Source organism: Akebia trifoliata, chromosome 13 (assembly GCF_017979445.1).
Source record: "Akebia trifoliata isolate Shusen 1 chromosome 13, ASM1797944v1, whole genome shotgun sequence".
Lineage (NCBI taxonomy): Eukaryota > Viridiplantae > Streptophyta > Magnoliopsida > Ranunculales > Lardizabalaceae > Akebia > Akebia trifoliata.
This window is the reverse complement of record NC_141387.1, coordinates 29728676-29746097: the sequence shown is the minus strand read 5'-3', so window position 1 is coordinate 29746097 and position 17422 is coordinate 29728676. Positions and strand designations below refer to the sequence as shown.

The window sequence follows — 17422 nt, the reverse complement described above, 5'->3', positions numbered from 1 at the left end:
AATTCACATGGAACAGGTTATATCCTGGCTGGGTGGAAGCATCTGTTAGAGGTCTACGAGGAAAAAGATATCCTCCCTTTATCAACATGGGTAGGAATTGAGATGACTTCATAGGTAGTGAATCTAACTATTTGTTCCTTCTATCAGGGAATGCTTGATTATTGGTGGTCGATTTGGAAACCCCTACCAATTTTGGTAAGCATTTGGTTGGAAGGGGGGAGGAATAGGCCGGACTGGGGCTTGAGGCCTTGAAGATGGTGGACGAGGCACTATTGACTAAATCGATAGAGAGGTTGTCTATAGTGTGAGTGACTCTCTCCCTCTTTATTCACTACCTCAAACTTCTTTCTTTGGCCGTTGCCAAGCCTTTTCTGCCTATTACCCAAAGAACCTAGTTGATTAGTCGACTGCACCATAGAATAATCCGCAATCAATCTTTTCTTGATGCCGTCCTCAATCCTATTAGTGGTGGTCTGCCCAACTAGGTGGGTATAGAATGGAGATCCCAAGGTGGTGATGAAAGTTGTTGTCATCTCTTCTCCAACATAGGTGGCTTCACTAAAGATGCCGTCTCTCTCCATTGTTGAGCAAATTCTAAAACAGACTTGCTCAACTTCTTTGTTACTCTTATATGATCATACCGATTGGGTACAATATTTGTGTATAATCGATAATTGAAGAGGAATGCATCAGCCAAGTCCTTCCAACTCTTGATATGAGAATGATCTAATGTTAAAAACCACTTTAGTGCTAGACCAATCAAGCTTATTTGGAATAAGTATGCCAATATCCTTTCATCTCTACCGATTGCTCCTAGGGTCCCACAATACAACTTGAGATGTGTCATTGAGCAACCGACTCCATTTTATATTTTGAAGTTTGGGAACTTGAATTTGGTTTGTAGCTCAACATCAGGATACAAGCACAGATCTTCAAAATTAACACCTCCTTAAGTATCGAGACCTTTTACTTGTCTAATTTCCCCATGAAGATTCTCCAACTTGTTTATATCTTCATCTGTAACCACTTTCCCTTGATGGTTTTCAGATTCTCCTTCTCTTTGTGTGTTCTTGTTGGAAAGTATAAATGGGAAAATAAATGAGCTGGATCGGTGCAGTTGGAGATTGGACTATTGGGGTTACCACAACCGGTGGTTTCACTACAACAAATATGGCCATTAGGAACCGTTTATGACGGTTCCTAAGCCAGAACGAAACGACCAGCAAGCTGTCCTTAATTGAGGCATCGTTAATGAGTTTAGACGGCTGGAAGCAGTTTTAGATTTTAGGAGTTGGAACGGTTAAAATTCGTTCCAGATCTTAGAATTTGGAACGGTTTAAAACCGTTCCAAATCTGGCATTAACTTGAAAAAAAACAACTTAGACATCGATTTAAAAAGCAATGTCTATTAGACTGATGTTCTGAGACGTTAGACATCGGGTTTGAAACCGATGTCTAAAATGACCATAACCGATATCTAAACTTTTTTTAAAAAAAATTAACTTTTGAAATTTTTTTTCTTTCTACGCACCTATTAACCACAGTCAAAACACACAAGTAGAGAACATTGAGGTTCTTTATAACATTCATTTATACACAAAAAGAGTTACAATTAGTCATAATTTATAAAATTACTAAATAGTTCACCATCGAAATTACAAAATGTCGCATAATACTACAAACAAACCGCAATTGTCCCTTAGTTGGAGATCCACTGCCATTCCCAAATACTTCACCATTAGTTAGCAATAGAATTGCTTGTCCCTTACACCCATAACTAAATCTACTCATTGAGAAACGTTTGGGATTGGAAACCTTAAGAAAAGAAAGCACGGCAATAATGTCAGAAGAAAACCTAAAACACCATGAAATTGCAATAACTATGAAGCCAATGCCAATTATCAAGATTGGTAAGTATAACTAACAAGACCATTCAATGACAGACGTTTTCCACCATAAAATTAGCTTACATGTTAGAAATCTCCATTATTACCAAAATCACACTAAAATTTCATGAATAAAAGGACAAGGTAGTTGCTACTTCATACCGAATCTGCAGCAGCTTGTAAATAGAAAATCTTTCAGTATTAAAACCCATCAAAGTGGGTTGCCTTTGAAATAAAAAAATCCATCTCCAAGTACATCCTTCTTAGAGTACCCCTTAAAAGAAGACCAACAAAGCTAATCAAAGTGGACAATGATGTGTTTAACTTTATTCATTAGGTTTAAATATAATATTTAACACACCTCGTACAGCTACCACATCTGAACACTTGCATATCTACTCATTTATTAATATTTGACAGAGATTTCTTTTGCTAATGATAAGGGTCCCCCACAAACTTACTACTTCAAGCCAATATTTAGATAAAGATAATTAAGTTGTGGGGTCCAAACAACTAAACTTCTCTAGTTTTACAGAGTGGAGTTTTATAATATAACTTTGCTAGGGATACACAATAGGATAAAGACTATATGGGGTTACAAATTCAAGTGTCAACCAAGCTAATATGTTAAAGACTAAAGAGCTAGCCTCAGGTGCAACTCAAACAATACCAAGACATGGGTAGCTATTGTATCAAACATAAACCAATCATTTTGGCGGCCTGGATATGCATGTTTGTTTATTTAAATGGAAGATTTTAAAAAATTAAAATAAAAGGTGTTTATACAACCCATGGATGGTTCCTTCACTCCTATTTCATAACAAAATGATAATAAACCAACAAATGCACAAAATATAGAAGAACTAGTTTACATGGAGAATGGCTTCCCAAACATGAACATCCAAGTTCCAGGAAACAACATGTCTAATAGAAAAAGAAAAAAAGAAAGAGAGAAACGCACCAATGCTGATATGCTGCTATCTGATGATGAGGGGATGGAACTAACAAGCTGCTCTTTATCCAGATGCCAAAGCATGATGGATGATATCTCCCCAGAAGCATACTAATTAATGTCTAAGCGTAAGAGAGACGACCACATAGCCAAATAATATAATTTACTATAGAAAACGTTCTCCAAATCTGAGTTTATACCAAATATACAGATTGTTGCTGCCAATCCACAACAGCGTTCACCCCTCGCACACCAGGTCTATGACCCTGAATTGAACAGAATGCAATTACAAGCTTCTGTCTACCCTTTTGAGTGTAGTCTTTCCAATTCGGATATTTCCATCACCTATATTAAATGAGATGAGAATACAATCAGATTCATTTTGAAGCATTAAAACAGATTGGAAAATAATAGTATACCAAAGGCAAGTGCTATGATTCCCTCTCTTCGGTCAAGAAACTTCAATGACATGTCACACACAAAAAAAATTTGGATTTTCACACGCAAGCACACACTAACACACAAAAAAATAAAAAAAAAAGTAAGAAATCCACTAAATTCAAACAAAACATGTCTAGGAACTACCTTTTACATATATGTTTATATTTATAGAACAAATCAGGATCCAGTACGGTGTAGTGTCTAAGTGGCATGCTTTAATTGGAGTTTAAAACACCTTGGGCTCCTAACCAAATGCCGTGCAGACAGCCCAATGTGTTTGTTCTACAATCAAAATGTGTTGACCATTACAAAAGTTCCTACATGAACTCTCCATGCTTTCTTCAATCAAAGTTAGTGATGGTGTTGATAGTGGATGAAATTCAAAATATATGGATCTGGATAGAAATGAATGATGGACAAGAGTTGTATCGTTGACCCTAAGTAGCTAGGATAAGGCACCATTAATATTGGTTTTGCCTAGTACATTTTTTCTGTTGGGAGGCTTATCTTGATTTTTCTTGCTACGGGAAAATATGATTTTTGTGTGTAGTTGGGGGGGGGGGGGGGGGGGGGGGGGGGTTAGGATCAAACACCATCAAATATTTTCTGAAATAATAAATTTTTGGAAGGATGTTGTTTACAGAAATTGATTTCTCCAATAAATGTTTTCGCTGTTGTCAAACACTCCTTAAATGACATTTTTTTTTTTTAAAGTCTACACAGACAAGAATGCTACTCTAATTTTAGTAAGATATAGTAAAAAAAGAGAGATGCCAACTATAATTCTAGAAGGTCTAACAACCAAACATAATAATTATAGGAATATGGGTTATAAAAAAAGATCATAGTAATCTAATGTAGGGAGAGGACATGATGACCTATGCCTGCCCAAAAGACCATGTCCTGATGGGTTATAATCCTAGTTGTTTTTTATCTTGTTTTATGTCTCTTTGCTCCTCTACTTGTTTCTTCTTTCTTGAAAGTTCAACCCTAGAGAAAACTGTTTCCAAATAGAATAAAACTATTAGCAACAGTAAAGATAAAAACAGAGCAACCCAAGAAGAAAATCAACTTGTCCTCAAAAAACCAAACCAAACTCATAAAAAATTTGGCACACCCCTAAAAGTTTCAAGCAAGGAAGCCTGGTCATTCCAAGTAATATACGAATGCACAAAAGGTAGCTTTCTTTATGCCATTAATCAGAGATTGCTTCCTTTGAATCTCTTAACAGATCCATTAAATCTCCTTTACCCAAGTCCCACCTATTCTTGAGATGAGGCACGTTAAAGAAATTATTGTACCAAACATATAGATCATTATCTGTGTTTGCCAACATTGGTTTTGAATTAGTCGCCAAAGGACATACTATCTATGTTCCAGGCATGGTCATTAAGTTGATTGTAATTCCCAACTAGCTAAAAACTGATTTGGCTACCTTTTAATCCGGGAATTGTAGAAAACTAACCACCTATGGTACTAATACTTAGCTTTCTTATTTAAATCTGGAAAATTCAATGATCTTAAACGTCCTAGAATAGGGGAACAACTAGCCAAAGCTTAGATGAGATTTCTTAAGCTTTTGTGTGCCATTTCTGGAAATATTCTTGTACCTACCAGCATTGGTAATATCTGTGAGGTTTTGGTGGGACAATTATTAGGTGGTCGTCAAGCTAATGTTCTTATATAACAAGAAGAATGTTAGACTGAAATTTTCAAGCCATCAATCGGGTTGGAGTTTTTCAACCTTAAGAAACATTCCTAATGTTCTTCCAATAAGAGATATCAATAGTAGCAAATGAACAAATAACTTGATAATTCATAGAAGATAATAATTCCTTAAAGGGAAAGATTGAAAATATCCATCCATCAAACTCTAATCCATAGCTAATTTTTAAAACCATAACAAATCAAACACGTATGTCGAATCTAGATTTTGTTTTTAACATAGTAATGAATGTCAAAAAAATTTAGGATATTAAAGGCATTATATTGGCAACTTAAGAGTGCGTTCCAAGTGTCCAACTGGTAGAACTCAAGAATCCATGGAAGATTTGAGCATATGAAACCAACACCATAACCTATTAATAGTTGCAAATTAAGGAATTAACGCAAAGGGAGGTAACACTATAACCCCAAATAACAAAGAAAAGGTGATGGGAAGAGTGATATACCCTCAGACACAAGCAGTTCATAGGGATGGACTAAAGGTATTAGCGATGAGAACTGAACTGTTCTAGCCTCAACAACGTCTCCAAATTTTATGATCTTAACATCTGGAGCAAGCAAAAAATATAATAAGATTTAAAACACAAACAATTCTCCCATTACCCAATTATACAGTTCAATGAAGCGTAGATAGAAATGAAAAACCATAAACCACATGCATGAGTAGGATAAGACTGATATCCAATGAAGAATAATACGGTGGCAGATACATAAAACTCCAAACCAGCAAATCAATAGAGTTTAGAGCAAAGTACTTTGACATAAATAACGCATAATAAATAATTATGTTAACACAAAGATAATAAAATTAAATGGAATACATCTGTATATACTTCGATGCAAAAGAGTTCACCATTGTTGTGGAACTTCTATGAGCCTTCTGAGGGCAAGCTAAAATTGAAAACACAAAAACCTTTGATGCCATTTACTTAAACGGATGACCATACTGAATTATTAGCAATAAACATACTGGTGACGAACCCTGTTTTAATCATCTAAAGAAGCTTCAAAGGGATGTACAATGTTAGAAGCATACATTTACTCCAAAGGTCTGCCATTACCATATGAAGAAGTTAGAAGGACAAGGGCATGGAATTTAAACAGTTGAAAATCATGAATATTTCATTGTAACATTTCTAACTAGACATCGTTATAGTCACATTGATGTCTTGTAAATATAATTCTAGACAACAATTTAAATCTAAGATTTTCTTCCATCTTCTGCATTACATCCTTTATCATACTTGATTTGACACATGTACCAGCATCAAGGTATCATAGGCTATATCTACTACTATACAGTTCCTACTACACAGGAAGGGGTGTCTTCTTCAGTTTCAAGTAGTCTTATGGACAGCAAATATTGTTTACACTAGTAAGAAAAATAGCATCTCTTTTAAACATGCATGCAGAACAAAAGTATGAGCTAAGAGAGAGATGCGTTGAGAAAGAGCTGTTTACCTGCCAACAACTCTATATGAATACTTCTGACCCATCAGACCATATTCTATAATCATTGTAAATACTACTGAGGTGCACCTAAGAGTGATGTACATGGGAATGTTTACCGCACGTACAAAAAGATGTGAACAACCAAATGTCTCGGAGCATAAAAAAAAGATGGATATACATACTCTGCAACCAAATGTGTCTCTAAGCTGTGAACAACCTCTTATGGAGTGGTGCCCCAAGCTCGGATTCTAAGGTTCTTGTGTGTGATGCCCCCTTAATGTAGCTTACCTACCAAAACAAAGCGTGCATGATAAGAATCAAGTGATCCTCTTTCTATATGAGAAATAGCCATTTATACTTGAGATAACATACATTATACTTGTCTAGATTTTTCAAGTAGATTGTCAAACCACCATCAAGCAAAATAATCCGAATAAGAAACATTTTAAAATGGTATCCGGTTACGCAATTTAACCGAAGTTTTATCAGTTTGGTGTTTTTTCCTAAACAGAATTTATATGGAAAGAATTATTACGATCACAAATTTATTGGAAATAATTCATAAAAAAGAATGATTATAATCACTAGTATTTGAGTATTAAATTTAGTAATATTACCATCAATAATGATAAAAAGTTTCATGCTTCAGAACGAGTAAACCCCATTTATGAAGTATAAACTACAGAGTTCTATACAAATCACAATTTAAATTTTTATCGAGTAATTCAAATCTGATACGAGCAAACAAATTATCAAGAGGGGAGGAAGTAAAAGCAGCCCAAATGGGTTTAACCTCGTTCTTTTCCGGTGAGTAAGTCGACTAAGTGAAGAGGGCTTTGAACCCAAGTTGATCACATAAACACTTGCAATGTAGCTCACCAGCATCCTCAGTGAACCAAGGATCAGTAAACTCGCAAAATATTGTTTCAATGCAATGATCCCAACCTAGAACAAAGAACAAATGTCAATGAAAGGGGGTGCAAGATTGACTGTAAAGACTGAACAAACACAATCAACAGTAAATAAGTTCCCATTATTTCAAGATTAATTACAAAAATAGATGGTTCGGCTAAACCTACATAAATAAATGGTTCGGTTACACAATCAACAGATTTTTGCTGACTAAAAATACAAGGGATATTTCATTTCAACATTTTAGTGTCTCATATCGATCATTGCAAATTGAAGAACTCCACAACATGAATTAAAAATCAGAAAAAAAAAAAAAAAAAAAAAAATCCAAACTAAAAGCACTAAATCTTCATTCGAATTGCACATTTAAGTTAAAAATATAAAAAAACGAAACCCTAACCAATCCTTGAATGAAATCCACCATAGACGCCAAAGAAAACCCGATTCGTAGACACAAACCGATTTTCAGAACAAATTTCGAAGCCAAAAACATTGTTGGAAAGAATATATGTAAATCAATGGTAAATCAAATTAGATCTAACTAAAAATCTCATAATAGGGTTCCAAAATCATAGAAAATGATAGATCGAAGAGAAAATTGAAAGAAAACAATATCTTACATGGGAGACGAAGGGATTTCGACAAAAAATCGATCGACATTGAGGAACGAAATGGATTTTCTCTCAGAAATTGATAAATCTTCGTCAATCCTAAGTTCATCGAGAAACGACTGGATTTTCGTAGCTTTTTGAGCAATTTTCCCTTTCACTCGAACTCTTTCCGTCCTTCGTTCTTACAAGAACGAGAGAAAGACCTACTTCGGTTTGGTGAGGGTTAAAACGAGTGACTCACGATTGAGAAACGGTTTCTAATATAAAAAACGGTTTCAACCCGTTTTTTATTACAAACGGTCAAAGTCCGTTTCACCCTCATGTTCCAAAATAGACATTTTCTTTTAGTGATTGGGTGGCAATGTTGCCGGAGGTACTGGTGCGGTTGGAGGTTCAAGTTGAAAAGTAGGAGGCTGATTCTATTGGGCCATGATGATGCTTACGGCTTCCATGACGTCCTTTATTTTTCCAGACAATGTGAGGAACCTATTTTCCAAATTGATGATAACTTCAGTCGTGTCTTGAGAGTGTTAACTCTGATCAAATGAGGAACTCATTGGTGCTTTTGAACGTAAAAGCACTTGTATTAGTTCAGAATGTCAGTGCTTAAAGATAAATTTTCTTGTTTTTAGCAGATTAATGATGATTATCAATTATCCCAATCCAGATTAATTAATGATCGGCCCTTGTAGTAGGTTAATAACATATGTAATATTATTATGTGAATTTGCACGAAGAATGATGAATGATGCAATACTATGATTTTTTATTTATTTTTGTTTTGAAACAACTTATGAATATTCTTGGGACTTCCCTTGAACTACTAATGACTTATGACTTAATTCTAAAAAGAAAATACAAAATCTTTTAGAAACTCTAGTGACTCAGAAAAACTTTGGTAACTTTGGAAAACAAACTCTAGTGTGAACTCAACCCAAGTATGGACACTGGCAACTCTGGTATTGACTCTAGTAGATAACTCTGGTATGAGCTCAGGTATAAACTCTGGAAACTCGAGTATTGACTCTAGCAACTCTAGTATTGACTCTAATAGATAACTCTGTTATGAACTCATGTATAGACTATGGTAACTCGGGTATTGACTCTAGTAGATAACTCCGGTATGAATTATGAAAATAATTAACTTTGGCATGAGCTCTAGTAACTTTGAAAAATGACTTTGATAGCTCTAGAAAAATAACTCTAGTAACTTTGGAAAATGACTGTTAGAAATATGAGGTATGACTTTGGATTGCCTCATTCTTAAGGCATGCAATGCTATGAGAATGATGGGCCTCAACCTTGTGATGGTCCAGGATACTTGTGCATTCACGCTAATGGATACTCCCTTTTTTTTCTTTTTTTGAACCCATATATTATTGCTCGAGATTAAAGTCTTGTTATTAATGATCTATTCTAGTCTTAACAGTCAAAATTTGGTTCTACCTTGCTCGAGACAAAATAGAAAATTTTACAGCATCAACAAATTCCAGTCAAGGATTACAACTAAAGAACACACAAAAACAAACAATTATAAAATGCATACAAGGTTCAAAGATTGGGATTGATGCCATGATCAACCAATCGTTGTTGCAGCCTTCTTATCATAATTTGATTGGTGTTTCTTATCATAATTTGGATAAGTTTGGTAGAATCATTAGTCATATTCTTGAGACATTTTTGCAGGAAAACATAACGTAGGTTTGATTAGGTTTTGGTTACTACTGATCCAGTGTGATTGTAATTTCTCATGTACTCCTGGTGAAGTTGTATGATTTAGAATGTGCAAGTCCACGAATACTAGCTCAATTTGTGACGTAATCTGGATGAAGGCAAACTGTCTGAGCACTCGAAGAGGGGCATAAAGAGTGGTTGTGAATAGGCCAGTAAGGATATGTGTCTCTTACTTTCCATATTCAACCTTGGATTAGTCTTGCACCAATCCCTGCACCATACAATATGATCTATCTTAAGTTGAGAAAATAGCACCATACATTCAACCCTCGGCTTCTTGCTTGGCCTTAGATCCTTGATGTAATGAGCTCTGGCTAGAGTATATTTGTATGTCTCATTATGAGGAATAGTAGACAACCCTAGATCCTTGATGTAATGGCTTCTTGCTAGGCCTCGGATCCTTTCCGAATTTAAATCTTTAAACCATTTTTTTCTTTAAAGAAATGAAAGTAAATTTTTCAATAAATTTAAATGTCAAGACTCATTTTATAAAAGAATTTCTATATAATGACAAAAAATGGTCAAAGATAGTTTATGTAGGTAATTCAAGGCAAAACCATCAAAGGTTGATTAAAACTATAAAAAACTAGTGAAAATTTTGTTAAGTGTTGGAAAAATGATTTTTCAAAGTTCTTCAAATTAAAATGGATTTTAGGAAATGAAAGTCTTAATTAAGAAATTTGACATCATGTAATTTTAAAAGTTTAGTTCGAACAAAAAGTCCAAAAAGTCAAGATTTGAAAAATCTAACAAAAACATCATAAATCATATTTTGTTCTTAAACTCAAAAATTAGATTTTTCTTTATTGAGATTTGGATTTTTAAATCATTCTTATTGTTTCCAAATGGGGGTAATCCTTTATTTTCATTAAATATCTTAAAGTAAATTGGAACTTAAATGTTTTTAATGAAACTAAGGTGCTAAAAAGTGTATAAGCTGGTAGGAAAATAGAGTGTTGAAAACAAACTAAACTACAACCTTTTACATAAGGTCGGGAGGCTAAGGTAGTTCGGTCGACTGAACTCGAAAGTTGTTAGAACGATAGGTCAATTGACATAATCCAAAAATTGCTCACACTCAAGTTCTTCATAGGGATAAAGGTCGGTCGACTATGGTAAAAGGTGGGTTGACCGAGCTTCCTTAGGTAGACCGAGAAAAAAAGATTGGTCATCCCTTCGACGATTTTTCCTCAAATCTATAAAAAGTCTTCAAAATAATTTTTAACAGGAAAATACACTAAACAAACAATTCTACATATGATTTTTATAAGAGATTAATATTTTTCTTAATTTAAAATAAAGTATACAAGGTTTTAAAATCAAAAGCTATGATACATTGAAAATAATGACTATTTGGAAGGTCTAGAAGTTTCCTATCTTACATTGATGCTAAAACTCAAAAAGAAAAGTGAAAAACTAAGTTGAGTCGAAGTCTTCTCCTTAAGATGGTGATTCAAAGATTCGTTTCTTTGGTTCCCCTTGAAACTTGCGACGAGGTGATCGTTATTCCCTCCTTCGTTAAAATCTAATGAATCCTCTAAGTACAGAAAAATCTAATTGGAAGGCTTTGTGGAGGCAACAATTTCTCTAGGATTTTATTTAGAAAAGAAGAGTACGTACTAAAAGAATAAAATTTGTAAATTTGTCTTTATGTTGTTATTTAGTCCTAGGGTCATAATGATCATTAATATAATTGTTCTTGTATTTTTAATAAGTTTGTGTCCCAAACTCTGATTTTTATAATCTTATAGTTTATTTTGATTAATTTTTAGTTGCAGATCTAATGGTGTAATCAAATTTATCAAATTCCAACTAAAAAAAAAATTATATTGGTTGCCTACAAATTTTCCTCGAGATATGTGAATAAAAATATGGGGCATTACAATATACTCCCAATTTTGAACATTTAGATGTTTTTTTTTCTTACGACGATTTATAAAATAAAAAAGAAAAAAAAAATGAAGTTGAAGATTACGTTGTAACTTGTTGACTCGAGTATCTGTTACGCAACCATGATCTATGCATTTTGGGTATTTCGAGAAGTTTATCCAATATTTAAGTCAAAAAAACGAAAAAAAAAAATGTATCACATTTATAATGTCGAGTTTAACCGTTTTATTGTCAAGTTTGACATTTTTAAAATTTCTTATTCAAGCTATAAATACAACAAATATATAATCGATATATTCGCCACAATAACTCTTATTGTTGAATTCATCAAATTTCAAAAACTATTGAGGGGGACATTTGTAAGAGCTATTGTGGCAGATATGTCAACTACAGTGTGGATGTATCCATTACAAAAGCTTGAATTCAAAAATTTTATTGAACTCAATAATAAAAGTTGTCTAACTTGCGATTAAAATGGGATGAACTCAATATTGTAAATACGATCCAGATTTTTCCGTTTTTCTTTTACTTTTTTTCGACTTCAATACTGGATATATATTCTTGAAACATTCAAAATGAAAAAACGGACACTAGAATCAAAAGTTACAATGTAATCGCCCAAAAATGAATATATATAGAATCTCAACTTCGTTTTCCATTTATTGTGTGTGTGAATCATTGAAGTAGATCGAAAAAATACATCTAAACGTTCAAAATTAGAAGCATATCATTTTCCATTTTTCATTCACAAGATGAGAAAAAAAGGGTAATTTGAATATTTTAAAAACATTATAATGAGAGATGAGGTTGAAGGAGAAAGAAAAAAGTTTACTACTAAATGGACTACAGTACAAAGGTTTGGGAGGAAAAATATAAAATTGTTATTGGCACCCCAGCTTTTACTTATTACACCCCAATTTCTTAAATTATTTATGACACCTTATTTATAGATTAACACACACCATTCAACATTACAAAAATTTGGTTGAAGTTATTATTTCAACATTATGAAGAATTATAACACGTTCAAACAACTTCAACAATTGTTTACAATTAGGATTAGGTCTAATATAAAATCCTAAATCTAACAAATATAAAGGATTTTCCTCAAAACGTGCGCAACTTATGTCCAAATTCCGATTCGGTACACTTTCATTTTAATTCCCAAAACATGTATTTCGAGTAAATTCGTCACTTGTATATTCACTGGTGTACCAATAAATTTGTAGATATTAAAAGTGACGAACTCACAAGTTCTTAGCTTATAAAAATGACAAATGCATATTTTAATGACAAATTAAACAAGTTGTATTAGTGTCCAATTCATTTTGGTCTCGAACAAGATTTAAAACCATGTTTGTGGCATTAGATCATGTTTTTGAAAGCAACAAATTGAGGTGGTTTATAGCTACAAAGTATGTAAGGTTTGGTCGGTACAATCTTTATAACGTAAGGGGCCCCTTGGAGTTGATATAACTGCAAAGGAGCCTTTAATAATAATAATAAATATATATAAATAAATAATATAAAATAAAATAATAAAAATAATAATAAAAAAAAAGACAATAATTAGGTCCATCAGGTAAAGTCCCCCGATTACAAAACGGCAAGATACGAGTACGAGTATAGCTAAAATTAGATGGATAAATCATAAATATTGTAATGAAGAGGGTTTCCTCGAAATTTGAAGCTGGCTGCCCGCTTGAAAGTCGGACTCCAATTCTGTAAGTGCTGAGATTAGAAAGATACTTCGTTTTTCTACTCTATAAATAAGGGGTAAAAAATTGATAGATTGAAATCTTTGTAAATAGAGAGAGAGAGAGAGAGAGAGAGAGAGAAATCATAATGTCGAAGAAAGTGACTTTGAGGAGTTGTGATGGAGAAGTGTTCGATGTGGAGGAAGATGTGGCTCTTCAATCTCAAACCATCAAAAATATGATCGAGGTCGATTGTGCAGAAGATTTGATTCCATTACCCAACGTTACTGGTAAGATCTTAGCAAAGATCATTGAATACTGCAAGAAACACGTTGAAACCTCCACCACCACCATTGCTCATAAAAATAACTTCAACATTATCTGTGATGCTGACTTTGAAAACTCCACCACCATTGCTCATAAAACTGACCTCAAGACCTGGGATGCTGACTTTGTCAAGGTTGATCAAGCCACTCTCATTGACCTAATTTGGGTGAGTGTAGTGAGATTCTTTTCTTTTCTTTTCTTTTCTTTTCGATTTCTAGGGTTTCAACATATTGTTAACTGATTTTATGATTTATGTTAGGCTGCAAACTATTTGGAAATAAAGAGTTTGTTGGGGTTGACGTGTCAGACTGTAGCTGATATGATGAAGGGAAAGACAGCAGAGGAGATTCGCAAGACATTTAACATCGAGAATGACTACACCCCAGAAGAAGAGGCGGAAGTCCGGAGAGAGAATCAATGGGCCTTCGAATTTAACTTAACTTAGGTTTACTATTTATTTGTTATTGGCACCCTAATTAAAAATAAAGAATTTTTTTTTTTTAGGATTTTATAGTAGAATATTGTTTGAATGTGTTTAGGATTTTATATGAAGGAGAATGTTTGAGATTATAATTTAAGCCAAACCTTCATAACGTTTGAGGTGAGGTGCCAACAGAAATTTCTTTTTTTTTTTTTTAGTGTTTTATTGGTGTGCATTAAACAATTCCATGGAGTTCTTGAAAATAGTCCATGGTAGTGTTTTTTTTTTTTTATATCGATATCTTATCTCATTTTATTTTCGTACTTGGCGGGCTTTGATTATATTTCAACGATACTTAATAAGATTTGAAACTTAATATAACTTAGTAAGGAAAGTGTTTCTCATTCCAGATCTCTCTCAACCCAACCCTTTCTTTTCCAAAATCAGGAACCTCCCACTCAAACCATCTATCTCTCCCAAATTACACCACCTCTTTCTCTCTTTTTCTCTTTCACTCAAACCGTTTCTTTTGTCACTTCTTCGTCAATCCATTTTTCCATAACACCATATGCTTTTGGACCTTAATTAGCCCATTTAAACACATCAAAGTTTGGAAACTATTATTCTCAAAATTCAAGGAGATCAATGGTTGAGATTGGATAAAAATAATGAAATGTTGAGTAAAAATATCTTCAAGACCAACACAAATCCGAGCCCAGCCTAGCTTGGCACATGTGTGTCTGTGTGTGTGTTATTACGTGGAGACATACACGCATTAAGGTTTTCTAACGGATTGCACCAAAGGTCAATGGGCTACAGTGCCATGGTGTCTTGGGTCCTGTTGTGCGTTCGAGGTCCACTCTCTTTCTCACTAACTTTAAGCAAGAGGGAGAGTGAAATCCTTTATAAATTGAACACTATTCGCCTTTATTGGATGTGGGACTACATTTTTGAAGAATCGTCTCAACAACTCTCCCAAACAACAAAACTAAGGGAATCTTTAACTTTCAACTAACACAAAAAAGGAAAGAAATTTTCTAATGTCTAGATTTACAAAAAAGGTAATATTATAAATCAAAATCAAATTTAAAGAAATAAATTTAATTAAGAACTGCAATAAATTCAATTCAATTCTCTTGCTTCAAGTACTTTCCAGTGGGTAACCTATGGGCATAGGTGATCCAATCTATTGGCCCACTTAGGAGATCTCTTGGCCCAAAACTGAACTTCATCAGATGATCTTAAATATATGAAAAATGCTTATCTGTTTAGACTGTTCAGAAGATACAGTTGATTGGATGAGGATCATCTATACTAGTTGTCTTTTGGATTCTTACCTTAGTGGGTCCAAACTAGTTTGATGGACTGAAATTAATGAGCATCATTAAGATCATTCTCATCATATGCTTCTATGATCATTTGGAGTACACTCTCCAGGAACAAACCCTTACATCCTTTGACCCACCAATTTTGAGGCAATGTCTTGGTAGTGCTGCTGCTAGCACCCCAACTTTTACTTAGTACACCTCATTTCTTAAATTATTTATCACACCCCAATTACTAATTAAAACACACTCTTCAAACATTACAAAGGTTTGGCTCAAAATATAATTTCAACATTACATAACATTATAACAATCATCCAAGCAATATCAGTAGTTGTCTAAAATTACAATAATGATGAATGCACGTGGTAAATCTTACATGGCATGTACGCAGCTGATGTGACAAGGACACGGAACCACAGATCTATTCCTTGTGTATCCCAAAGAAAAAGATCTATGGTTTTGTACCCTTGCCATGTCAACTGCATATAGACCGTGTATGATTTACCACGTGCATTCATCACGACTCTTAAAATTATGATTAGGCTCATGTAAAATCTTAAACCCCAAAAAATATAAATCTAGCAAAAAACATGAGAGAGCTTCTATTGGCACTCCAACTCTTTATTTCTAATTAGGTTGTAATAAGTAAAAGTTAGGGTGCCAATGGCAGCTCTCTAAAGATTTGAGTTGAATATCCTCGTTTAAAGAAAAGATTGAATTCATCACCTAAAAATACACCAAATGTCCCTTGTCATTGAAGAAAGCAACCAAATCATTTTGAAGTTGCAAATTTGTTGCATTGTATTTAAAATTGATGAAATTAAACTTTAAAATCTTAATTATGTTCGAACATTCATTTGATTATTAATATTATATATACTAGCAGGTCGCATGTGCAAACGCACATGTATAAGAAGGGCTTATCCTTAATTAAAACATTAATTAAAATCTCTATTTATAACGTTGATTAAAGGGTTTGTGAATATTATAAAGTAAAAAAAAATATTTTTATAATTTTAGAAACTAACCAATTCGATTTTCTACAGTAGTGCGCTGGAATTTTCTTGGTTTTTAATCAAATTGATTGTAATTATATTAAGTTTAAATGTTAAAGTGGGTATTTTTGGAATCCAATAACAAATACAGCAATCGTGACATCGGTTAAATCTTGACAGATCTAACATTCAAGATTGAAATGGGTAGCTGGAAAGCATAAAGTAATTTTTCACTCGTTTTTAATAAGTCTATTGCCATATTCACAATCACCTCGTTTTTAAGATTAATGGGGTAAAATATGAAAAACAATAAAGTGGATTAAATGGGTAAAAGAGAAAATATAGTAAAATTAGAGGTAAAGAATAAAGAAAATAAAGTAGGTCCCATGAAACTATAACTTAATGAGAGATTTAACTGATAAAACTTTTATAAAAATTTGAAATTAAAGGGATAAAGATGAAAAACAATATAGTGGATTAAAGGGTTAAAAGAAATAATATAGTAAATTTAAGGGAGGTGAAGAATAAATGAAATCAAGTGGGTCACAAAAAACTATAACTTGATTGAAATGATATTATTAAAAATTAATTGAGATTAAAGACGTAAGAGATGAAAAATAATAAATTGGCTTAAAGGGCTACAATGGAAAATATAGTAAATTTAACCAATCAGGGTTGGGCTTGATGGTAAGACTGGGTGTGCTGCCCAAGTCTTGTCTTTGAATCCCTTGCCCACCACCTTGTGTGGCACTTAAATGGGTTTGGGTTCGTCCCCTTAAAACTCGTATGGGGTTGGTCATGCGGGGCCCCTAAGGGAGATTAGTCTGTCACGCTTACTTGAGAGTGTTGATGGGATACTCCCTCGATTACAATAAACATCTATATATATATATAGTAAAGTTAGAGGACGGGGCATCCTCTTTCGGGTTAAGGAGGTAAAAGTGGAAAAATAGGGTTGAAGAGTATTATTAAAAAAATCAAGATTAAAGGGTAAAAGATGAAAAATAATAAAGTGAATTAAAGGGTGTGGAAGAAAAAATATTATGAAATT

The 17422-nt window shown here is 33.5% G+C and overlaps 1 protein-coding gene and 1 long non-coding RNA gene across 5 annotated transcripts; one reads left to right on the top strand and one right to left on the bottom strand.

Annotated features, from left to right (window-relative positions):
* Positions 1-1624: 1624 nt before the first annotated feature.
* Positions 1625-8202, bottom strand: LOC147388246 (uncharacterized). 4 transcript variants are annotated; one of them, XR_015171555.1, is made up of 7 exons: positions 7989-8202; positions 7250-7401; positions 6041-6744; positions 5451-5552; positions 3039-3183; positions 2848-2949; positions 1650-1815 (listed from the first exon to the last, which is right to left on the bottom strand). It is a non-coding gene; the product is annotated as an uncharacterized LOC147388246 (long non-coding RNA). The 4 variants fall into 4 exon arrangements; XR_015171556.1 differs by lacking the exon at positions 7989-8202 and adding an exon at positions 7769-7980 and having other exon boundaries at positions 1625-2949; XR_015171553.1 differs by having other exon boundaries at positions 1631-2949; positions 7989-8201.
* Positions 8203-13291: 5089 nt separating this feature from the next.
* Positions 13292-14117, top strand: LOC147388245 (SKP1-like protein 1A). The gene is made up of 2 exons (XM_086420963.1): positions 13292-13793; positions 13887-14117. Exons 1-2 carry the CDS (start codon positions 13449-13451, stop codon positions 14070-14072), a joined length of 531 nt encoding a protein of 176 aa, XP_086277089.1. The 5' UTR covers positions 13292-13448; the 3' UTR covers positions 14073-14117.
* The last annotated feature ends 3305 nt before the right edge of the window (positions 14118-17422 follow it).